Source organism: Mobula birostris, chromosome 6, assembly GCF_030028105.1.
Source record: "Mobula birostris isolate sMobBir1 chromosome 6, sMobBir1.hap1, whole genome shotgun sequence".
Taxonomy (NCBI): Eukaryota; Metazoa; Chordata; class Chondrichthyes; order Myliobatiformes; family Myliobatidae; genus Mobula; species Mobula birostris.
The window spans coordinates 41,560,932-41,586,897 of NC_092375.1; the positions used below are offsets into that span (position 1 = coordinate 41,560,932).

The window sequence follows — 25,966 nt, forward strand, 5'->3', positions numbered from 1 at the left end:
TTTCAAACTTTACTATAAAACTGCTTTAAATTCTCAAACTTCTATCACATACCTCAATAAATTTCCGAGATACAATCACATACTATATAAATAAAAGTAGAAGACAATTGCATAGGTAATTTACAAAATGAGCACTGTGTGAATAATGACTGATACTCTTGTGATGATATCATTTCAGGTGGTTTGTTCGCTATATTAATACAAAGGATTGTTAATATCCCAAGGATATTATTTTACTCAACAGATTATCAAAATAATCTACACCTGCTCCTTACTGACCCAAGGAATTTGCCGATATTACATGTTCACACCTTGAGAAGAACCTGAACTAGGAACCCTTTGGCTCAAAGACAACAGCATAACCACCTGAATTAACCAGAGGTTTCAGCATTCTGAATTTGTTAGCTTTTTTTTTCATTAGTAGAGCAAAAGATGCACAGTTAACAGGAGCTTTTAAAGGACAGCTTCCTTCAGTATCAAATAAAACAGTACAGGTGTCCCCCGCTTTTTGAATGCTCGCTTTACAAAACCTCGCTGTTACGAAAGACCTACATTAGTTACCTGTTTTCGCTAACAGAAGGTGTTTTCACTGTTACGAAAAAAGGCAGTGCGCAAAAAAAGCAGTGCGTGCCCCGAGCAGTCAAGCTCCTCCCCCGGAACTGCATTCTAGCTGGCATTGCTTAAACACGTGCCTGTGAGCAGCCGTTAGCAAGATGAGTTCTAAGGTATCGGAAAAAGCCTAAAAGAGCTCGTAAGGGTGTTACACTTAGCGTAAAACTAGACATAATTAAGCGTTTCAATCGTGGTGAACAAAGTAAGGACAAAGTGAGTTTGGCTTGTGGAAGTTGACGAAGGTGATGTCGAAGAGGTTTTGGCATCCCATGACCAAGAACTGATAGATGAAGAGCTGATGCAATTGGAAGAGGAAAGGATAACAATCGAAACCGAATGCAGTAGCGAAGACTGTCCATTGCATCACCTCTGATCTGGGCCGACACTTACGTGCCGGGCGGCACCTAATTAATTAGCTTGTTTATTTCGGCTTTTTTCATAAAGATGTGCTGGGTGCATCCCGGCTACCGATGCACCACTGCATGATTCGCGGATCGGTATCGGTCAGCGGCCTGGAAGCTGGGATCCACTGCACCACCACAAACTCTGATGACTCAGCCTAACACACCATCATTAGTGTGCTCGGCGCTGTCTTCCCGATTCCGGTAAGTGATACTACACTGTACATACATTATTTCCACTTTACATAGGCTGTGTATTTTTATGTGTTATTTGGTATGATTTGGCAGCTTCATAGCTTAAAGGTTACTGGAGAGAGTGTTTTGCCAAGAGTGCTTGCGTGAGATTTTCTGCCGAGAGCGCTTACGCCGTGTTTCTGCCAACAGCGCTTGCGTGAGATTTTCACTACGGCGAACAGTGCGGCAATGATTGTAGAGAAGTATTTCTACTTTATATAGGGTGTGCATTTATCATATCATTCCTGCTTTTACCATGTGTTACTGTTATTTTAGGTTTTGTGTGTTACTTGGCATGATTTGGTAGGTTATTTTTTGGGTCTGCGAACGCTCACAAATTTTTCCCATATAAATAAATGGCAATTGCTTCTTCACTTTATGACATTCCAGCTTACGAATCGTTTCATAGGAATGCTCTACCTTCGGATGGCAGGGTAACCTGTATATAGCAATGTAACACATGGAGAACAATCTTTGACATCCACATTTGAAAACAGTCAGTCACTTTGACCAATGAGGCTATTACCCCATATGCTTATAAGCATGTAAACCTTTAGATATTTAGAGTAGCTCACAAGATGATGTTGGTTGGAAACCAATATGTATTAAGTAAATACCAAGGAAATAAGAATTAATACACAAATTCTATTTGTTCCTCATATAGAAATTTCAAAGATTAACAGTAAAGCAAATTATTCAACTATCAAAATATACAAACAGCTTGATAGGAATTTAAGGAAGTTTCATTTTCCTTCAAATGTTTAAGCAAACTTTTATTGCCCTTCCAATTATGGCTCTCGTAGCATTTATAGTCCAAATGTACTTTTTTGACAAACTTAGTGAATCCAGTGGCTTACAAATTAGTGTTCAAGAATATCTCAGATTTCCACAAAGGTTCTCTAAAGTCATTATTAGACAAGCATGAAGCTGTGCCAAACCAAACAAAGCACGGTACTGTGGTAGATGCAACATTGCTTACCAAAGCCATATCCATATTTATTTGTGATTCATGGAATCCACTGTCACTCATTACCTCTTCCTCTTCATCATCTTGTTCTGTATGTGTGACATTTCTACGTTTGAACAACTAAAAGAAAGCAAATAAAGTACATAATATAGAATAGAAAGAGAACACCTGAAACATTTAGCAAGTCAGGCTCTTAGATTAATCTAACAATTGAATAGAGACAAGCAAATAAGTTAATTTCCTTGTTGAGCAAGTCAAGATAGCATCTGCTGTTTTTCTGTGTTTGCAAACACGTGCCACGCTGCCTTTATATTGCAATCAGTTCAATGTGCAGGACAAAAACCAATAAGGAATAATTGTAGATTGCAATTATTTTAAGATATGAGCAATATCACTTTAAGAAAACTATGCATGATGAATAAACTCCTCTTGGGCTTCAAACAAGGCCTAGGTTTCAATGAGAAACTTTGCCATCATCTTCAGGGATAATGCCTGGGCATGTCTAGTTAGGTGGTATTTATACCCATGGATTCCGTTACTACTGATTGGTTCGTCCTCATCCAATCAGGTTTCTTCTCTGCTACTTTGTTCACAATCGAATTCCAGTTCTTACTTACAGTGAGACTTTGGTCTTAGTTAAAATCTTTTCCTCTAGTTTTATTTTAAAATATACATGGTTTACTCACAATGCATGATCTACAATGATTTGGAAGTTATCCAAAAGGGCCCTTCTATTTTTGCAAAAAATTCAAGTTAACCAGATTTAAGTAGTTAAGGCAGTTGAGTGCTCCGTTTGCAGGATGTGGGAAGTCAGAGCGAGCACAATTGTCCCTGATAACTACACCTGCGAAAGGTGCATCCAGCTGCAGCTCCTGACAAACCCAGTTAGGGAACTGGAGCCGGATGAACTTCGGATCATTCAGGAGGCAGAGGCAGAAATAGAGAGGAGTTACAGGGAGATAGTTACCCCCTAGATGAGAGTAAGAGTTTGGCACAGACTAGAAAGGCCGAGATGGCCTGTTTCCATGCTGTAATTGTTATATGGTTAAGTATATACTTGTGCAAGTTCAGAGAGTTGTGTATACTAACACATGAAAGGGACTGGGACAATGTCTGAGAAAAGGAAATTTCATTATAATGTGGGCAATCAAATTTGGAATATTGCATTCAGTTTTGGTCACCCTACTATGGAAAAGATACTATTAAACTGGACAGAGTGCAGAGGAGATGTTGCTGTAATTTAAGGGACTAAGGAGGCTGGCACTTTATTCATTGGAGTGTAGGAGAATAAGGGTGATCTTATAGAAGTATAAATATCGCAAGATGTGTCAACAGGGTGAAGGCATGACTTCCATGGATGGGGAATCAAAAAATAGAGTACTTAGGTTTAGGGTGAGGGGGGAGAGATTTAATAGGAAACTGAGATGCAACACTTTCTCCTAGAGGACAACCAGAATATGGAATGAGCTGCCAAAGGAACTGGGTAAAGCAGATACAGTACATTTAAAAGGCATTTGTCAACTACATAGATAGGAAAGGTTTTGAGGGAATATGGGCGAAATGCAGTCAAATAGGAGTCTTGATTGACATGAACCAGTTGGGCTAAAGGGCCTGTTTCTGTGCTGTATGACTCTATGGCTCGCTGACTCTCATCATGAACCCTAAAATGGGAAACTAAGTGAAAAGGAAATAATGGCATAGGATCAAATGAAAAGAAGGTGGTACCGTGGATGAGACCATCTCATCACAAAACATGAGAGGACATGGAAAACTAAGGGCAAGCATGTGTCATTCCACATTTCCTATCAATTTTCAACAAGATGCCACATACTTTAATATAGGTACAAGAGCCCTGCGTGATACAGTAAATTTTTTAAAAAAATTACTAAATTAATAGATCGTGCCAAAATCAATTCAAAAGACATACACATTTCATTTTACTTGCCTTTCTGGAGAATTTAAATTTATCAAATTTTGTTTGGTGGCGGTAGTACAGTGAAATACATAAAAAAAGTATTATTAGTCCAATAGGTACTATAAAAAATCACTGTCCACAATGAGAACAAAAGAGTGAGGTAGTGTTCATGGATCATTCAGAAATCTGATGGTGGAGGGTAAGAAGCTGTTCTTAAAACACTGAGTACGTGTCTTCAGGCTTCTGTACCTCCTCTCTGATGGTAGTAATGGGGAGAGGGATGTCCTATGTGGTAGGGGTGCTTAATGAGAGATGCCTTTTTTTTTGAGGCATTACAAGATGTCATGGCATGAAAGCAATTTCCTGAACAGCAGATACCTGTTCTTCACGTTTCTGTTTCCTTAGTTGCAGCCCTTCTTCCTCCCTTCGTCTTCTCATCTCATCAGGATTGAGAGAGTTATTTTTGTAACTTTTCAGTCGAAAATTTTCCTTTCCTGTGCTTAACATGGCCTCAGGCAAGCTGAAAAGACAAATGCAGAAAGATTAACTTAAATTCCAACTAAATTCATGGCTGGACTCCTTGCCGCTCAAAATGGAGAGCTCAATGGAAGCCTTTTACTCACTGGAGGAAACAATGCTCGATAGCTACAAATTATAAAACATTTTGTGTTAGCGCGTGGACAAGTGGCTAAGGCGTTTGCCTAGTGATCTGAAGGTCGTTAGTTCAAGACCTGGCTGAGGCAGCGTGTGCGTCCTTGAGCAAGGCACTTAACCACACATTGCTCTGCGGTGACACCGTTGCCAAGCTGTATAGGTCCTAATGCCCTTCCCTTGGACGACATCAGTGGCGTGGAGAGGGGAGACTTGCAGCATGGGCAACTGCTGGTCTTCCGTACAACCTTGCCCAGGCCTGCGCCCTGGAAACCTTCCAAGGCGCAAATCCATGGTCTCATGAGACTAACGGATGCCTAAAATAAAACATTTTAAAAACAAATTTGAAAAATATAAATTAAGAAAAATCCAAAATTGTAAATTCTTAAAGTAACTGAACTCTGCAAGCATTATCAAGTATAGATATATCAATCTAAACTATACTGGTAAAGATTGCTATTTGCACACAAACAGTGCACAAAATGGCTGCCTGGATTGCTGATTATAACCACATAATTAAATGTACAAGACAATAATATCAAGAAACAAATTATAATTTTCACAAGAGAACTGGAACAAAAAGCCAAATTTGTACAAAATGATCAAAGTGGCCATAGTACTGCTAAACTGCAGTAATCAGGTTTTGCCAGTTGGTTCAAGAAACAAATGGTTGAAGGGAAGTAGCTGTTTTTAAATCTGGTGGTGTGCAACTTCTGTACCTCCTGCTCAATGCTAAATGTGAAAAGATGGCGTAGCCAGGATGGTGGTGATCTTTGATGATAGATGTTACCATCTTGAGACAGCACTTCCTGTAAATAGTACCAATGGGGAGAGATGTGCAGAGCCTACTACTCCTTACAGCCTCTTACATTCCCGTCCATTAGAATTAGCATGCCAGACCACGATGCAACCATTCAGGATACTTACAAGGTTGTTACAGTATTCGATGACGAGCCAAACATCCTTAACCCTTCTAGGTAAAGATGTTGATGCACTAGCCTTAAGACTGCATCTATGTGCTGGGCCCAGGTCCCAGATCATCTGAATTCATATCTAGATTTTCTGCCCAAGGTAAAAAATGTATTTGCATAAATCATTGACAGATCAAGACACAAATAAGTATTTGCATTGTCTTGACTTTCATTTTCAAAACATATAAAATAAAATTTATAATTGACCAAACATATATTCAATTTCCTAGGAAATTTTAAGCACAATCATATACCAAACCTCTTCAAACTCCTAACAATGTAGATCCAATGATGTTCCTTCTTCATGACAGCATCAATGTTGAGTCAGGACAGATTGTTTGAAATGCTGATACTCAGGAACTAAAGTTGCTTAGCCTTGTGCTGCTGACCCCTCAATAAGGACTGGTGCATACATCCCAACTTCCAAGTTTCCATCACAAAGTCTTTTGAAATTTGAGAAGGAGAAACTAAATTCCAAAGTGTCAGTATTTCAGTGGAATAAAGGAAATTACAATAGTATGAGAGGGGAACTGGCCAAGGTTGACTGGAAAGGGACACTAGCAGGAAGGACAACAGAGCAATGGCTGGTGTTCCTGTGAGAAATGAGGGAAGTGCAAGACAGATATATTCCAAATAAGAAGAAATTTTCAAATGGAAGGAGGACACTACCATGGCTGACAAAGTAAAAGCAAAAGAAAGGGCATACAAGGAAGACAAAGCTAGTGGGAAAACACAGGATTGAGAAGTTTTTAAAAACTTGCAGACGGGAGCTAAGGTGGTCATTAGGAAGGAAAAGATGAATTATGAAAGGAAGCTGGTGACTAATATCAAAGAATATACTAAAAGCTTTTAAGTATATAAAGGGTAAAAGAGAGTTGAGGGTAGATAGATATAGGACCAATAGAAAATGATGTTGGAGATATTGTAACGAGAGACGCAGAGATGGCAATGGAACTGAATGCATATTTTGCATCAGTCTTCACAGTGGAAGACATCTGCAGTATACCAGGCATTCAAGAGTATCAGGGAAGTGAAGTATGTGCAGTGAAAAATATGACTAAGAAGGTGCTCAGGAAGCTTAATGGTATGAGGGTGGATAAATCTCCTTGACCTGATGGAATGCACCGTCGGGTCTGAAGGAAATAGCTGGAGAGATTGCGGAGGCATTAACAATGATCTTTCAAGAATCAATAGACTCTGGCATTGTACCAGGTGACTGGAAAATTGCAAATATTACTCCGCTATATGGGCAAAGAAGTGGCAAACAAGATACAATGTTGCAAAATGTATGGTCGTGCACTTTGGTGGAAGAAATTAATCCACAGACTATTATTTAGATGGGGAGAAAATTCAAAATGCAGACATGCAAAGGGATTTGGGAGTCCATGTGCAGGATACTCTAAAGGTTAACCTCCAGGTTGATTCGATGGTGAAGGCGGCGAATGCAATGTTGGCATTCATTTCTAGAGGTATAGAATATAACAGCAGGGATGTGATGTTGAGGCTTTATAAGGCACTAATGAAACCACACTTGGAGTATTGTGTGCAGTTCTGGGCTCCTTATTTTAGAAAGGATATACTGACATTGGAGAGAGTTCAGAGAAGATTCACAAGAATGATTCCAGGAATGAAATGGTTACCATATGAGGAATGTCTGGCAGCTCTTGGGCTGTATTCCCTGGAGTTCAGGAGAATAAGAGGGGATCTCATAGAAACATTCCAAATATAAAAAGGCCTGAACAGGTTAGATATGGCAAAGTTATTTCCCATGGTAGGGGAGTCTAGGACAAGAGGGCACAACTTCAGGATTGAACAGAGATGCGGAGAAATTACTTTAGTCAGAGGGTGGTAAGTCTGTAGAATGTGTTTCCATGAGCAGCTGTGGAAACCAAGTCATTGGGTGCATTTAAAGCAGAGATAGATAGGTTCTTGATGAGCCATAGCATCAAAGGGTATGGGGAGAAGGCAGGGGAATGGGGATGACTGAAAGAATTGGACCAGCCCATGATTGAATGGCAGAGCAGACTCGATGGGCCCAATGGTCTACTTCTGCTCCTATATCTTATGGTCTTGGTTTTGCTGCCGTTGAGTCCAAGAGTCATAAGTGTAGAGAGAGCAGTGCGGTAGGCTAAGCAAGCATCCTTAAGATGCAATTGTGCTGATTTTCAATGAGGGGATCCATACTGACTATGGTTTCCCAATGAGGAAATCAACAATCTAGTGGCAAAGCAAGATACAGAGTTCCAGGTTTAGAAGTTTGGTGATTAATACTGAGCAGATGATGGTGTTCAACACTAAGCTCTAAAACAAGAAACAGTAACCTGACCAATATTTTGCTGTTGTCTGGGTGCTCCAGAGTGGTGAGCCAGTGAGAGTATGTCTGCAGAAGACTTGTTGTGACAGTAGGTGAATTGTAACAGATCCAGTCTTTGAGAGTTAATCCTAACCATGACCAACCTCTTGAAATACTTCATCACAGAGATGTAAGTGCTAACAGTCAATAGTCATTCAGGCAGCTCACCCCGGCTTCTCTTGGGCATCGGTATGGTTGTTATCTTTTTGAAGCAGGTAGGAATCTCAGACCACAGCAGCGAGAGGTTGAAGATGTCCTCAAACACTCCAGCCAGTTGGGTTGGAACATTTGCAATGCCTGGTCAGGTACACCTTTGAGGCCTGTCGCATTGCAAGGTTCATCCTCTTTGATTGAGATGGCACTAGCATATAACACTCCCCAGTCGACATCTTCCAAATAGCAAACAAAAATATCTTCTTTACTTCTTTTTAACGCCTATTTTTCACTTTAGATGTGTTTCTGGGACAGTTAGAGCCTACGATTGTTTGAGTGATCCAGTGCTTTGCTGTCTGTTAGTTTTTTTGCAGGGGAGGGGTTGTTTGGGGGGGGGGTCTGATGTTCCTGTTCCCTTTTGTGTCGGGGGGGGGGGGGAATGATCAGGATGCAGTTCTTCTTTGTACCGGGGGGGGGGGGGGTTGAGTTTGATGTTTCTCTCTGAACGACTTTCGTATTCTTTGTTTCGTGGCTATCTGGAGAATACAAATGAGCCTTTGAACATTGGCCTGAGACAGATCACAGGGTCACCAGATGCTGTAGCTTTGCACAGGTGTAGTGTTAATCTTGCTTTTAAAGTGTGCATAAAAGACATTGAGGTCACTGGGGAGTGCCTCTCAACTTCAGCTTCATACCATCATAATTCCTTCATCAAAGCTGAAGACAATGGGGTTTTTTTCCTGTGGTATTCACCTTTAAATTAGATCTAAATCTCTACCATATTATGTCATTATTACCTGGATGAATCTTTAATCACAGGATTTCTTATTAATCCAATCTGAAATCATTCTTTGCTGGGAAGATTCCATTCCAAGAACCATCCTTGCTGCACTCCACAAATTCTTCTTCAACAATAGTTTGGTTTGGTTTAATTTAGTTTGGTTAGCTCAGTTTGATTTGTCAAATTTTTTTTAAGAAGTTTATACCCATTCCCACCAGACTTCTTTGATCTGCTGTGATTTTAATCCAAATTGATTCTAATTTACCACCCACTATCTCTATATGATGACTCAGCACCTTTTCAACACCTTCTCCATCTTCATTTTTGGAACTTTGTATAACATGGAAGACTGGGAATCCAATCCTGGCAGCCTGCAACAACATCATACAATAAAATTCACATCTTGCAGTTTAAGGGAGAAGCTAAAATTGAATGTATCGGAATTACAGTTAAGTAAAAGGTGGCAAGAGAAAGGAACTGGCAAAAGTTGATTGATAGGGATCCCTAACAGGGATGACGGTAAGACAGTAATGGTAGGAGCGATGAGGAGCAATTTGGAAGATGTGGAACAATTTCACCACCAAGAAGTAAGATTCCAAAAGGAGGAAGATGCAACTGTGGCTGACAAAGTCAAAGTCAGTATAAAAGCTAAAAAAAAGGCATACAACATTGCAAAAAATTAGCAGGAAGCTGAAGGCTTGGGAAGCTTTTTAAAACCAACAGAAGGCAACTACAAACATCGTTTGCAGAAAAGACAATAAGGGGAGAAAAGATAAAATATACATGTAAGCTAGCCAACAATTTGAAAGAGGATAGCAGAAGTTTTTCTCAGGTACATAAAGTGTAGAAAAGCCAAGAGTGGACATTGAACTGCTGGAGAGTAATGCTGTAATATTAGTAAAGGGGAAAAAAGAAATGACAGACGAACTGACAAAATCAATCCTCACTGTGGAAGACAGCAGTAACATGCCAGTAATTCAAGGGAGTCGGGTGCAGGTATCGTACAGAAGTGAGTGTAGTCAGTGTTACTAAGGAGAAGGTGCATGGGAAGCTGAAAGATATGGAAGTGGATAAGTCACCTGCACCAAATGAATTACACTCCAAGATTGTTAACAGGGCTGTTATCATGGGTGACTTTAACTTCCCTAATATTGATTGGCACCTGATTAGTTCCAAGGGTTTAGATGGGGCAGAGTTTAAGTGTGTCCAGGACGGATTCCTGTCACAGTATGTGGACAGGCCGACCAGGGGGAGTGCCATACTAGATCTAGTACTAGGTAATGAACCAGGTCAGGTCACAGATCTCTCAGTGGGTGAGCATCTGGGGGACAGTGACCACCACTCCCTGGCCTTTAGCATTATCATGGAAAAGGACGTTATCAGAGAGGACAGGAAAATTTTTAATTGGGGAAAGGCAAATTATGAGGCTATAAGGCTAGAACTTGCGGGTGTGAATCAGGATGATGTTTTTGCAGGGAAATGTACTATGGACATGTGGTCGATGTTTAGAGATCTCTTGCGGGATGTTAGGGATAAACTTGTCCCGGTGAGGGAGATAAAGAATGGTAGGGTGAAGGAACCATGGGTGACAAGTGAGGTGGAAGATCTAGTCAGGTGGAAGAAAGCAGCACACATGAGGTTTAGGAAGCAAGGATCAGATGGGTCTATAGAGAAATATAGGGAAGCAAGAAAGGAGCTTAAGAAGGGGCTGAGAAGAGCAAGACGGGGGCATGAGAAGACCTTGGCGAGTAGGGTAAAGGAAAACCCCAAGGCATTCTTCAATTACGTGAAGAAAAAAAGGATGACAGGAGTGAAGGTAGGACCGATTAGAGATAAAGGTGGGAAGATGTGCCTGGAGGCTGTGGAAGTGAGTGAGGTCCTCAATGAATACTTCTCTTTGGTATTCACCAATGAGAGGGAACTTGATGATGGTGAGGACAATATGAGTGAGGTTGATGTTCTGGGGCATGTTGATATTAAGGGAGAGGAGGTGTTGGAGTTGTTAAAATACATTAGGACGGATAAGTCCCCGGGGCCTGACGGAATATTCCCCAGGCTGCTCCACGAGGCAAGGGAAGAGATTGCTGAGCCTCTGGCTAGGATCTTTATGTCCTCGTTGTCCAAGGGAATGGTACCGGAGGATTGGAGGGAGGCGAATGTTGTCCCCTTGTTCAAAACAGGTAGTAGGGATAGTCCGGGTAATTATAGGCCAGTGAGCCTTACGTCTGTGGTGGGAAAGCTGTTGGAAAAGATTCTTAGAGATAGGATCTATAGGCATTTAGAGAATCATGGTCTGATCAAGGACAGTCAGCATGGCTTTGTGAAGGGCAGATCATGTCTAACAAGACTGACAGAGTTCTTTGAGGAGGTGACCAGGCATATAGATGAAGGTAGTGCAGTGGATGTGATCTATATGGATTTTAGTAAGGCATTTGACAGGGTTCCACACGGTAGGCTTATTCAGAAAGTTAGAAGGCATGGGATCCAGGGAAGTTTGGCCAGGTGGATTCAGAATTGGCTTGCTTGCAGAAGGCAGAGGATGGTGGTGGAGAGAGTACATTCAGATTGGAGGATTGTGACTAGTGGTGTCCCACAAGGATCTGTTCTGGGACCTCTACTTTTCGTGCTTTTTATTAATGACCTGGATGTGGGGGTAGAAGGGTGGGTTGGCAAGTTTGCGGACGACACAAAGGTTGGTGGTGTTGTAGATAGTGTAGAGGATTGTCAAAGATTGCAGAGAGACATTGATAGGATGCAGAATTGGGCTGAGAAGTGGCAGATGGAGTTCAACCTGGAGAAGTGTGAGGTGGTACACTTTGGAAGGACAAACTCCAAGGCAGAGTACAAAGTAAATGGCAGGATACTTGGTAGTGTGGAGGAGCAGAAGGATCTCGGGGTACATGTCCACAGATCCCTGAAAGTTGCCTCACAGGTGGATAGGGTAGTTAAGAAAGCTTATGGGGTGTTAGCTTTCATAAGTCGAGGGATAGAGTTTAAGAGTCGCGATGTAATGATGCAGCTCTATAAAACTCTGGTTAGGCCACACTTGGAGTACTGCGTCCAGTTCTGGTCACCTCACTATAGGAAGGATGTGGAAGCATTGGAAAGAGTACAGAGGAGACTTACCAGGATGCTGCCTGGTTTAGAAAGTATGCATTATGATCAGAGATTAAGGGAGCTAGGGCTTTACTCTTTGGAGAGAAGGAGGATGAGAGGAGACATGATAGAGGTGTACAAGATAATAAGAGGAATAGATAGAGTGGATAGCCAGCGCCTCTTCCCCAGGGCACCACTGCTCAATACAAGAGGACATGGCTTTAAGGTAAGGGGTGGGAAGTTCAAGGGGGATATTAGAGGAAGGTTTTTTACTCAGAGAGTGGTTGGTGCGTGGAATGCACTGCCTGAGTCAGTGGTGGAGGCAGATACACTCGTGAAGTTCAAGAGACTACTAGACAGGTATATGGAGGAATTTAAGGTGGGGGGGTTATATGGGAGGCAGGGTTTGAGGATCGGCACAACATTGTGGGCCGAAGGGCCTGTACTGTGCTGTACTATTCTATGTTCTATGTTTTCAGGAATTACTAGTCAGGGATAGTTCCAGAGGACTGAAAAATTGCTCATGTCAGTCCTCTAAGGGAAAGAACAAAAGGCAGGAAATGATAGGTCAGTTAGAACGATTTCAGTGTTAGGGATCATTCTGGAGTTGCTGTATGTTAACTAAAATGAGAACCAGTCTTCAGGAAATAAAACCTATGCACAATTTAACTTCCAATTGATACTTTGTGACTAGTGAAACCAGTCACTGGGTGTGGGACATTCTGATTCTGTTCCATTGAAACAATGCACAGGTCAAGCCAGATGTTTTGTTGCTTAACCTTCTGGTTACTAATATATTGAAGGAGACATCTTTCAACACTAATAAAATGGATATATCTTGGGTGTCTGGAGTTTGTATTCACAGGCTTTTGGAACAGACACCAGTACTGAATATTCAAACTGGTTCTGCTAGATGGGACATACTACCATTATATATATGTAATTTTGTAAATTTACCTATGTTCAAAATGTTAAAGTAGGTGATTATAGCAATTGAAACTGTAGTTAGTTGAAGCATAAAACAATGTCAGGGCAGTGAGATTCTTTTGGATTCCTTTGGCCCTCTCCTGAAAGTTTGCTATGTGAATAAAGACTTTTATACAGGTGTCCCCCACTTTTCGAACGTTCACTTTACAAAACCTCACTGTTACGAAAGACCTACATTAGTACCCTGTTTTCGCTAACAGAAGGTTTTTTCACTGTTATGAAAAAAGCAGCGCACGAAAAATGGCGGCGTGCGCCCCGAGCAGCCAAGCGCCTCCCCCGGAACAGCATTCTAGCCACTATTGCTTAAACACGTGCTTTATCTCGATTTATTTTGTGCATCCATTAGCAAGTTGAGTTCTAAGGTATCGGAAAAGCCTAAGAGAGCTTGTAAGGGTGTTACGCTCAGCGTAAAACTAGACATAATTAAGCATTCGATCGTGGTGAACGAAGTAAGGACATTGGCCGCGCGTTGAACTTTTCTGCATCCACCATTCACACTATTTACACGCAGAGAGAAAAAAATCTTGAAAGCTGCCAATGTTACTGTTGGTTCTGCTCGTAGCAAAGTGGTCTCTCTTAGTCGGCATCCAGTAATGGATAAAATGGAAAGTCTAATGCTTGAGTGGATTGATGGGCGTACAAAATGTGGTGTTCCTTTAAGTTATCTTATACTTAAGGAGAAATTAGTCAGTCTTTTTAATACGCTGAAACAGAAAGCACTGGCTGATGGTGATGAAAGTATTGCGAAAGTGGAATTTAAAGGTAGTCATGGGTGGTTTGATCAGTTTCTGAGGCGAGGGCAGCTTCACAGTTTAACGTTTACTGGAGAGAGTGCTTCGGCTGATAACTGAAGCTGCTGAAAGGTTCCCAGCAGAACTGAAGAAAATAATTACAGAAGGTGGTTATTCGTATAAGCAAGTGTTTAACTGTGACAAAACTGCAAATTTATTGGAAAAAATTGACGAGTAAGACATTTATTTCGAAAGAAGAAAAGCAGGCTAAGGGACACAAGGCATCGAAGGACAGGTTTACTCTAATGCCCATTATTAACGCCACTGAGCCTCTACTAGTGTACCATTCAGAAAATCCGAGGGCACTTAAAGGCGTTGATAAGAAAACACTTCCCGTTGTGTTCCGTTCACATCCAAGCAGTTGGAACACCCAAGTGCTTTCTTCTGAGTACATGAGCAGATACGTTAGTCATTTTGTTGAAAAATACTGTAGAGAAAATAATCTCGCTAATAGGTGTCTTGTGATTGTCGATAATTGTGCTGCTCATCCACCTGGCATTACCGAGTATGGCAGTAACATTCGTGTTGCGTTCTTAGCGCCGAATACAACATCGTTGCTGCAGCCCTGTGACCAAGGCCTAATAGCCACAATTAAGGCTTACTATACGCAAAATCTGATGCGTTTTATTGTAAGTGCTATTGACAGAGAGGGCAACTACGAAGCATCTTTGCGAGAGATCTGGAAAGACTACAATATAAAACTGGCAATCGCCAACATTGGAGATGTTCTCCATAGGCTAACAGTCTCGATGAGAAATGGCGTTTGGAGGAAACTATGTCCCGAAGCAGTGAACGATTTTAAAGGCTTTGAACCATCAACAATAAGTACGACAATAGTGAGCTTGGCTAAGGAGGCTGGGCTTGTGGAACTTGACGAAGATGATGTTGAAGAGGTTTTGGCATCCCATGACCAAGAATTGACAGATGAAGAGCTGATGCAATTGCAAGAGGAAAGGATAACAATCGAAACCGAACGCAGTAGCGAAAATGAAGTCGTCCAGGGACTGAACATGAAGCAGTTGCGTGAGATTTTCGCTGCGACTGACAGCGCTGCAATGATTGCAGAAAAGTATGTCTTTAATTTTGAAAGAGCACGTAGGTTTAGGGCAGGTTTGCAGGATGTTTTGAGTGCTTACAAAGAACTCTATGATCTAAAAATGCGCGAGGCTCAGCAGGCAAGTATATGTCGTTTTTTAAGCCTTGCACATCAGCCACAGCAGGCGACGAACCTCGACATCGAGGCAGGCAGACATGGAAGATGACCTGGCTGCCCTATTGGAAATAGACTACGATGAGACGACACCCTAGTCTCCTCTACCTCCCACCACCCCAATTTCCGACGACTCAACCTAACACACCATCCCGATTCCTGTAAGTGAAACTACACTGTACATACATTATTTCTACTTTATATAGGTTGTGTATTTTTGTGTTATTTAGTATGATTTGTTATTTGGTATGATTTGGCAGCCTCATAGCTTAAAGGTTACTGGAGAGAGTGCTTCCGCCAACAGCGCCTGTGCCGACAATGCTTCCGCTGAGAGTGCATGCGTGAGATTTTCGCTGCACTAGACTGTGCTTCAATGATTGCAAAAAGTATTTCTACTTTATATGGGCTGTGTATTTTTGTGTTATTTAGTATGATTTGTTATTTGGTACGGTTTGGCAGCCTCATAGCTTAAAGGTTACTGGAGAGAGTGCTTCTGCCGAGAGCGCATGCATGAGATTTTCACTGCGCTAGACAGTACTTCAATGATTGCAAAAAGTCTTTCTACTTTATATCAGCTGTGTATTTATCATATCATTCCTGCTTTTACTATATGTTACTGTTATTTTAGGTTTTGTGTGTTACTTGGCATGATTTGGTAGGTTATTTTTTGGGTCTGGAAACGCTCAAAAATTTTTCCCATATTAATAAATGGTAATTGCTTCTTCACTTTATGACATTTCGGCTTACGAACCGTTTCAATGGAACGCTCTACCCCCGGAAGGCGGGGGAAATCTGTATTCCTCAGTTACAGCTTCCATGTGGCTCAGTTTAAGTCAGTCACATCAGTAAGAGTTGAGTCCATTATTAAGGATGAGGTTTCTTTTTAGGATATGATAAAATAAGCTGAAGCCAGCATTGTTTTCTTAAGGGGAGATGTTGCCTGATAAATCTGTTGGAATTCTTTGAGGAAGTAACAAGGATAGACAAAGCAGTTAGTGGATATTGTTTACTTGAATTTTCAAAAGGCCTTTCACAAGATGCCACTCATGAAGCTGCAGAACAAGATAGTAGCTATTAGTATTAGAAGAAAGGTACCAGCAAAGATAGAAGATTGGTTGACTGGCAGAGAGCAAAGAGTGGGTATGAAAACTGCATTTCTGGGTGGCTACTGATGACTAGTGGATACCCAGAGGCCATAGGACCAGGGAATAAAGGAACAGAATTGGGCCATTTGGCCCATCAACTCCTCCACCATTTCATTGCGGCTGGTCTAATTTCCCTCTCAGCTCCAATGTCCTGCCTTCTCCTGCGCAAATGAAGAATCTCTTCAGGCCCTGACAAATGAAGAACGTATCGACCTCTACCTTAAATATACCCAATAACTTGGCCTCCACAGCAGTCTATGGCAACAAATTCCACAGACTCACCACTCTTTGGTAAAGAGATTCCTCCTTGTCTCCATTCTAAAATGACACCCCTCAATTCTGAGACTGTATCCTCTGATCTTAAGACTTCCCCACTATAGGAAACATCCTCTCCACATCTACTATAGAGGCCTTTCAACATCCAATAGATTTCAATGAGGTTACGGTCATTCTTCTGAATTCCAGTGAGTTAAAGGCCCAGAACCATCAAATGCTCTTCATATGACAAACCTTTCAAACCAGAATAACTTTCGTGAATCCCTGGAACTCTCTCCAATGTCAGCACATCCTTTCTTAGATAAGGAGCCCAAAACTGCTCACGAGATTCCAAGTGAAGCTTTATCAGTGTTTTATAAAGCATCAGCATTACATTCTTATTTTTATATTCTAGACCTCTCGAAATGAATGCTAACATTGCATTTGCCTTCCTCACTACCGACTCAATCTGCAAATTAACCTTTAGGGAATCCTGCACGAGGACTCCCAAGTCCTTTTGCATCTCAGTTTTTTATAATTTCTCTCCATTTAGAAAATAGTCAACCTTTTCTATTTCTTCTACCAAAGTGTATGACCATAAACTTCCTGACTCTGCATGTCATCTACCACTTCTATGCCCCTTCTCCTAATCTGTCCTTCTGTAGCTTCTCTACTTCCTCAGAATTACCTGCCCCTCCCCCATCGTCATATCACCCGTAAACTTTGCCACAAAGCCATCGATTCTGTCATCCAAGTCACTGATGTGTAATGTAAAAAGAAGTGGTTCTAACAGACCCTGTGCAACACCACTAGTCACCAGCAGCCAGTCAGAAAAGGCTCCCTTTATTCCCACTCTTTGCCCCCTGTCAATCAGCCACTGCTTTGTCCATGTTAGTATCTTTCCTGTAATACCTTGGGCTCTTAACTTGCTAAGCAACCTCATGTGGGACATTGCTAAAGGCATTCTGAAAATCCAAGAACGCAACATCCACCAATTCTTCTTTGTCTATCCTGTTTGTTATTTCTTCAAAGAATTCCAACAGATTTGCCAGGTAAGAGTTTCCCTTAAGGAAACCATGCTGCTTCCAAGTACTCCAAAACTGCATCCCTAACAATTTACTCCAACATCTTCCCAACCAGTGAGGTTAGACTAATTGGCCTATAATTTCCTTTCTTCTGCCTCTCTCCCTTCTTCAAGATTGGGGTGACATTTGCACTTTTCCATTCTGCCGGAACCATACCAGAACCAACTGATTCTTGTAAGATCATTAATAATTCCTCCACAATCTCTTCAGCCACCTCTTTTGAAATCCTAGAGTGTACACCATCTGGTCCAGGTGACTGATCTAACTTCAGGTCTTTGAGCTTCCCAAGAACCTTCTCCCTAGTAATGGCAACTTCACACACTTCTGTCCCCTGACACTATTGAGTCTGTCCTCCATTTCCTTGCCCCCATTACTACCTCTCCAGCATCATTTTACAGTGATCCAATATCTACTCTCACCTTTCTTTTACACTTCATGTACCTGAAGAAACTTTTTGTATCCTCTATTATTGGCTAGCTTACCTTTGTATTCCATTTTGACTTTAAGTTGTCTTCTTTCTGCTGGCTTTTAAAAACTTCCCAATCATCTAACTTTCCACTAATTTTTACTCTATTATATGCCCTCTCTGACTTCTATGTTGGCTTTGACTTCTCTTGATAGCCATGGTTGTGTCATCTGGCCTTTAGAATACTTCCTCTTTGGATGTATATATCGTGCACCTTCTGAATTGTTTCCAGAAACTCTAGCTTTTCCTGCTCTACTATCATCCCTGCGAGTGTCTTTTTCCCCCCTCCCCATTTTGCCTACCTCCTCTCTCATGCCTCTGTAATCCCCTTCACTCCAGAGGTCAGTGATGGGGCCACTACTTTCATGTTACATGTTAATGATCTAGTTGATGGAACTGACGGCTTTGTGGATGATACAAAGATAAGTGAAGGGGGCAGGTAGTGTTGAGGAAGCAGAGAGTCTGCAGAAGGACTTGGACAGCTTGGGGAAATGGGTGAAGAAGTGACAGACAGAAAACAGCATGATGAAATGTATATTTTCTAAATGGGTGGAGAATTCAGAAACTGGAGGTCCAAAGGGACTTGGGACTTATAGTCCAGCATTCCATAAAGGTCAACTTGCAGGTGAGTCAGTCATAAGGAATGTAAATGCAATACTAACATTCATTTCAAGAGGACTAGAATATAAAAGCAAGAATGCAATGCTCAGTTTAATAAGGCATCAGATTTCACTTGGAATGCTGTGAGCAGTGCTGGAATGGATATGCTGGATTTGAAGAGGGTCCAAAGAAAGCCTGCAAAAAAAATCCCAGGGATAAAGGGTTAATGTATTTCATAGCTCTTGGCCTGTTTAGGAGGATGGGGAGAAATCTCACTGAAACCTGCCAAATAGATAGAGTGACCATGGAGATGATGTTCCCAATAGTGGGAAAATCTAGGACCAGAAGGCACAGACACAAAATAGAGGGAAATCTCTTAAGGACTGATAATGAATTCCTTTAGTCAGAGGGTGATGAATTTGTGGAATTCATCGCCACAGACGGCTGTGGAGCACAAGTCATTGAGTTCACTTGGTGGAGGTTGATATTTTCTTGACTAGTAAGGGTGTCAAAGGCTACAGGGAGAAGGCAGGAGAATGTGGTTGAGGGAATAATAAATCAGGCATGATTGAACAGCAGAGCAGAGTTAATGGGCTGAATGGCCCATTAAGTCTTGGCTGCTGCAAGTAAGTTTTCCATTGCACCTGTGCATATATGTACTTGTGCATATGACAAGGAACTTAATAAAACTGAACTTACTCAGACGATGACCATGGAACTCAGACTCTCTTACATTTACATTGCTAGTCTAAGTAAGACAGAATGGGCAGATGATTTCCGGTTCTAAGAACTTTTTTGCAAGTACACACAAAAGGAACACTATTTCTGACAACAAAACACACTCCCTGAAGACAGTCAAGTTAGTCTGGTGTCTCAGTGAATCTCCCTATGGAATAAGTGAATATTTCAAGATTCTCTGGCTAATTCTAAACAGAATCACATAATTGTAACGTATAGTTACAGCGCAGTGCAAAGCAATACCATAATTTGATGAAGAACAAACCATGGGCAGGGTAAAAAATAGTCTCAAAGTCCCCGATAGTAGGCGGCAAAAGGGAGAAACTCCCTGCCATAAACCTCCAGGCACCGTCAACTTGTCGATGCCTTGGAAGCAGCCGACACTGAGTCCATCCATCCTAAAACTTCGAACCTCGGACCAGCCCCTCCGATACAGCCTCCCGAGCACCTACGACCTAGCCCCGGCCACTGAAACAAGCAAAGCCGAGGATTTGGGGCCTTCTGCTCCGGAGATTCCGGTTACCACACAGTAGCAGCGGCAGCGAAGCGGGCATTTCAGAAGTTTTCCAGATGTTCCTCCGTACTCTCATGTCCATCTCCATCAAATCAGAATTGTGCACGGTCCCCTACTTGACAGATTACAGATATTCATCACTGGAGAGGCCACGCGCGTTGCCGTCGCGTCGCCATCTTCTCCTCCTTATTCTTCTTAGGCACTGGTATAATTGTTGCCTTTTTGAAGCAAGTGGGAAGTTCCGCCTGTAGCAGTTAAAGGTTGAAAATGTCCTTGAATACTCCCGCTAGTTGGTTGGCACAGGTTTTCAGAGCCTTACCATATACTCCATCAGGACCTTCTGCCTTGAGAGGGTTCCCTCTCTTTAAAGACAGTCTAACATTGGCCTCTGAGACGGAGATCACAGGGTCATCAAGTGCAGCAAGGATCTTCACAGCTGCAGTTGTGTTCTCCCTTTCAAAGCGTGCATAGAAGGCATTGAGTGAAACATCGCTGCCATTCATGCTGTTGGGTTTTGCTTTGTAGGAAGTAATGTCTTGCAGACTCTGCCAGAGTTGCTGTGCACCTGACGTCATCTCCAATCTCGTTCGAAATTGTCTCTTCGCCCTTGAAATAGCCCTCTGCAAATCATACCTGGTTTTCTGGTACAGGTTTATCTGAAGTTTTAATCTGAAGTTCCCACCTGCATTAAGACCACTATCATCCTTAAAGTAATGTGCCTTAATGTCAATGCCCCAGTGGCTCCCATATCCACCATCAGGAATTGCTTCGAGAGGGTGGCCATACCATGCATTAATTCCAGCCTCCCAGCCAAAAAAACAGGCCCACAGAAAATACCACACACTCATCTCTGGAGCAACTGGACAGTGAAGTCACATATTTTAAACTATTGTTTACTGACTGCAGCTCCACCTTTAACATCATAATTCCCTGCCAATTCATCTCCAAATTCCTAGCCTTGGAACTCAACACATCCTTTTCAACTGGATCCTTGACTTCCTGACCAACAGACTGCAATAATGAGAATAGACAGCAACACCTCTGCCATAATTATGCTTAACGCTGGTGCCCACAAGTCTGCTTCCTCAGCTCCCTACCTTACTCCTTAAATACTCTGGCAGATTCTGCACTAACATCATGTCTACGTTTGCAGATAACACCACTGAAGTGGGCCAAATCTCAAAAGTTCAAAGTAACTTACAGAATACATAATACAGAACACATACACATTCACATATACATTCCTGAGATACGTTTCTTGTGGGCAGGGTAAATGCAAGAATCCTTATGTAATCAATGAAAGACCACACCCAACAGCTCAAACCAATGACAAAATAAAATAAATATTGAGAATATGAGATAGAGTCCTTGAAACATTTTTTTTAGATTATGAGGACACGCAGTAAGAAACACGCATGCATTAAGAAATGATACAATGTTTCTCCAGAATATCACGAAAACACATGACAAACCGACTTAAAAACAAAAACCACATAATTATAACATATAGTTACAACAGTGCAAAGCAATACCATAATTTGATAAGAAGACCATGTAAAAGTCTCAAAGTCTCTCGAAAGTTCCACCATCTCACGCAGATGGTAAACCTCCAGCGCTGCCAACTTGCCGATGCAGCATACTGGAAGCATCCGACCACAGTCCGACTCAGAGTTCATCCCAAAACTCGGAGCCTCCGACCAGCTCTCCGACACTGAGCACCATCTCTGCCGAGCGCTTCGACCCCGGCCCCGGCAACAGGCAATAGGCAAAGCCGAGGATTTGGGGCCTTCCCCTCCGGAGATTCTTGATCACACAGCAGCAGCGGCAGCGAAGCGGGCATTTCAGAAGTCTCTCCAGGTGTTCCTCCGCACTCCTCACGGCTGTCTCCATCAAATCTGGATTATGCACGGCATCCTAGTTACACATACGATATTCATTCAGAACGGCCGCACGCGCTGCGTCACGCCGCCATCTTCTCCCTCCTCCTTATAGATGCTTAAAATGAACAAAAGCACAGGTTCCAGGGTACAGCAAAAGTAATGATCTGAATGGCAGGTTGGAAAACGCATAGGTAGGAAGCAATGTTTGTACCAGAGTGCAATATGATACATCTTAACAGATTTAAACTACATGCATAGCTTAGGCCTAACCACACAAAATATAGAGAACGCGACACGAGTTCTTGAAAGCGAGTTCATATATTGTGGGAACAGTTCAGTAATGGGGTAGTATCCAAACTGTTTTGTAGGATTGTCCATTCTAGGTCTTTGGCGTTTCCATAGCAGGCCATGATGCAACTAGTCAATAAATGCTACCCCATACATCGATAGTCTCCTAGCAGATGCCTTGCTCACCAGCCTTTTACTTTTCAATCCACCTGGCTTCATCTATCACCTTCTTCCCCCACCCGCCCCCCGCCGCACCTTCCTTTCCACTCCTTAAGAAGGGTCTTATCCCAAAACATCAACCAGTTATTCACTTTCATAGATACTGCCTGACCAGCTGAGTTCTAACAGCATTTTGTATCTGTTGCTACACACCTATAGAAGTTTGTCAAAGTATTATCTGTCATTCTGATTCTTCGTAAACTTCTATGGAAATAGAGGCGCTATCATGCTTTCTTCATAATTGCACTTATGCACAATTCTCATACGAGCATCTCAAGTAACAGTGAGCCAGAATATAGGAAATAGAGAGAATCTAGCAACATGGTTTTACAACCACAACCAAAGTTAACAAAAAAACTAGCACTGGTCATTGACTGCAGGAGCAAGTGGGGGGGGGCACATGCTCCTGCATACATGAAGTTCCTAAGAATGAACATCAACAATGTCTATCCTGGTTTAAACACAGATACCCTGGCCAAGAAACCACACCTGTGCCTCTTCTTGCACAAGAGACTAAAGAAATTTGGCATGTCCCTTTGATCCTCAGCAATACTCATCAATGCACCATAGAAAACATACATCAGTTATGTCAACTGATATGCCCAAGACTGCAAGGAACTGCAGAGAGCTGTGGACACAGTTAAGCACATCACAGGAACCAGCCTCCCTCCCATGAACCCTGTGTGCAGTTTTCAGTAAAGCAGCCAACATAATCAAAGACTGTGATAAGACGGACTCAATCTCACAATTCACCTCATTATGCCCTTGCACCGTATCATTTGTGTGCACTGCCACTTCTCTGTAACTGCAACACCTGTTATTGTTTTTTTCTTCTATCTCAATGGAGCTAAACGATGAAATTATCTTTCTCGAAAGACGTAAACCTGAAGCAGGAGGAGGCCACTTGACTCGTCAATCAATGAGATCAAAACTGATCCAATCTTGGTAACAAAAACCACTTTCCCATAAACTTCCATTCCAGCAGAACTTCACCACCTTGAATATATGGGGTAGAGAGCTCTAAAGATTCGTGATCCTCACATGAAAGTCTTCGTCATCGCCCCCTCCTCTGAAACAATGCAGCTACACTTGAGACAATAGCTCCTCAGCATCCACACAATACCCCTCAGAAACTTCACAAGGATCAGTTCCCAGTCTTCTATACTCTTATGTAGAGATGGCACAGCTAGTAAAGCAGCTGTCTCGAAGCACCAGCAACAATTCAGTACAGATTTTTGCTGTTGTTTGTGCAGAGTTTGCACATTTTCCTGTGGCTACATAGGTTTCCACCAGGTGTTCTAATTTCTTCACACATACCAAAGACTTGCCTGTTCTTAGCTTAACTGGCTGCTGTCAATTGCACCTAGTTTTTGTGTCTGTTGGGAGAACTGGCTCGACGTTAGTGGGCACATGCAGAATAGATTATAGGGAAGTAAGTGAGGAAAAAAGAATGAATGGGATTGCTCCAACAGCCATCAGTGGCAAATCATTTCCTTCTATGTCAATAAGAAATATGACCAATATTTCTTCATTCTTCAATTCCAGGAATCAACCAAATGAACCTTCTCAGTACAGCCTCATTGCTCCTTAAACATAGAGACCAAAACTGTAATCCAATACTTCTGCCATGGTCCCAGCAGCATTCTAAAGTTGCATCAAGATTTCCTTAGTTTTATACCCCATACTCACTGTAATAAAAAAAAACTACAATTTTATTAACCTTTCTATTTGCTGTATCTGTACAAGCTTTTTGTGTTAAGAACCTTTCATCCACTTGAGACAGATTTCTGTAGTTTCACTCCCTTTAAATCATAATTTGGTTTCTCATTGTTCTTTCCAACGTGAATGACTGTATTTTCCATCATATTGCATCTGCCATTTTCTTGCTAGTCCCAGGGACAGTACTGTGATAGAGCTCATAGAGATGCTTGTCTCATAGCACCAAAGACCTGGGTTTAATCTCAACCTTGGGTGCTGTGCGATGTTTGCATGACCATCAGATTCTCCAATTTTCTTCCATTTCCCAAAGGCATGTGGGTTGGTAGGTTAATTGGCTACTGTAAATTGCCTCTAGTGTGTGGGAGTGTGGTACAATCTGGGGGTGAGGGATGGAATTGATGGGATTCATTTATGTAAAATGTAAACAGGTGGGTAATGGCCAGTGCAGATTCTTGTTTTGGTGCTGTTTTTATGACTCAGTTAACCTCTCTGTATCCCTTTCAGGGCTCATTGTGCCATCCTCACAACACACTAAATCTCTCTCTCTTTGCATCAGCATAAACTTCTATTATAGTACTGTTGCTCCCTTCATGCACACTTCAAATAGATGATATGTAGCACTCCACTAGTTACAGATGACCAATTCAAAAATGATCCGTCTATTTTAATTCTCTTTTCTGTTGGCTAGCCACTACTCTGACATGGCACATACTTACACTTTATTGTCGCCAAACAATTGATACTAGAACGTACAATCATCACAGAGCTGGGAATCATAACGATAACGAGCAACTCCCCTATTTTTCTCAATCCTCTCTTACCTTTTGTAATAACTTTTTGTGTACCTGTCACAGTCATTGTTGTAATATGTGACACAGAAACTATTTTCCAGTGGATCTACTTCCTCTACACCTCCTTCGATGGAATCTTACAATACTGCATGACCTTTGTATAATAGTATAGTGATACCTGTCTGGACGGTAGCTCACTCAAAATAATAATTAGTAAAACCGATTAGATCAGTATTAAATTGCTAACGATTGAATTAGTCATCTCAGAAAGCACATCCTTCTGTGCAAGCCTGCAAATAAAATTTAGAATATGCACTATTTATCTGCTTGACTATAATTTTACAATTCGCCAACGTTACTGAAGCCCAAATTAGCACTACTCAACAATTTAGAAAATTATAGACGCCGGAAGCCTGGGATCAAGACGTTCTCAGAAACACATTCGCTACAGTTTATATATCTGACAAGTCCTCGGTTTCCATTAACTTTAGGCCTCATTGGAAGTGATAACACCCCACACCATTCAAAAACAGCAGGACTTAGGATATCTGGACTTCCACTATCAAACCGATTACTTTTACTCTTAATTAACACATTAAAACAAAGCAAAACAGTTTCAACTTACCTGTTACCGTGTCCTCCTTTAATTTCAATATACGGTCAATATTTCTGCCGACAGCCGCCCTCACCGCCCGGCGCTTTCAGAATCTCAGGGCCGGCCACCCACCCGCGCATGCCCACACGCCACCGCCGAGCTTGCTGGGTAATTGGGTCCCGGGAGCAGCGGACGACGTTCTGCGGCTCCTGCGTTCATTCGCGTCTCTGACGCATGCTCCGCTGACGTTCCGCAGCTCGGAGCCGGCCTTTCGCTCTCTGACGCATGCTCCGCTGACGTTCCGCAGCTCGGGGCCGGCCTTTCGCTCTCTGACGCATGCTCCGCTGACGTTCCGCAGCTCGGGGCCGGCCTTTCGCTCTCTGACGCATGCTCCGCTGACGTTCCGCAGCTCGGGGCCGGCCTTTCGTTGTCTGACGCATGCTCCGCTGACGTTCCGCAGCTCGGGGCCGGCCTTTCGCTGTCTGACGCATGCTCCGCTGACGTTCCGCAGCTCGGGGCCGGCCTTTCGCTCTCTGACGCATGCTCCGC

The 25,966-nt window shown here is 42.2% G+C and overlaps 1 protein-coding gene across 1 annotated transcript in view; it reads right to left on the bottom strand.

Moving 5' to 3' along the window:
- LOC140198986 (importin subunit alpha-5) overlaps positions 1–25,601 on the bottom strand; it is a 56,759-nt gene extending 31,158 nt beyond the window's left edge. Inside the window, exons 1-3 of the mRNA XM_072260321.1 lie at positions 25,448–25,601; positions 4,508–4,649; positions 2,227–2,334 (exon numbers count right to left, since the gene is read on the bottom strand). Coding sequence (XP_072116422.1) covers positions 2,227–2,334; positions 4,508–4,636 — 237 coding nt within the window. The 5' untranslated portion in view covers positions 4,637–4,649; positions 25,448–25,601. The remainder of the gene's footprint in view (positions 1–2,226; positions 2,335–4,507; positions 4,650–25,447) is intronic.
- Between the last annotated feature and the right edge of the window lie 365 nt (positions 25,602–25,966).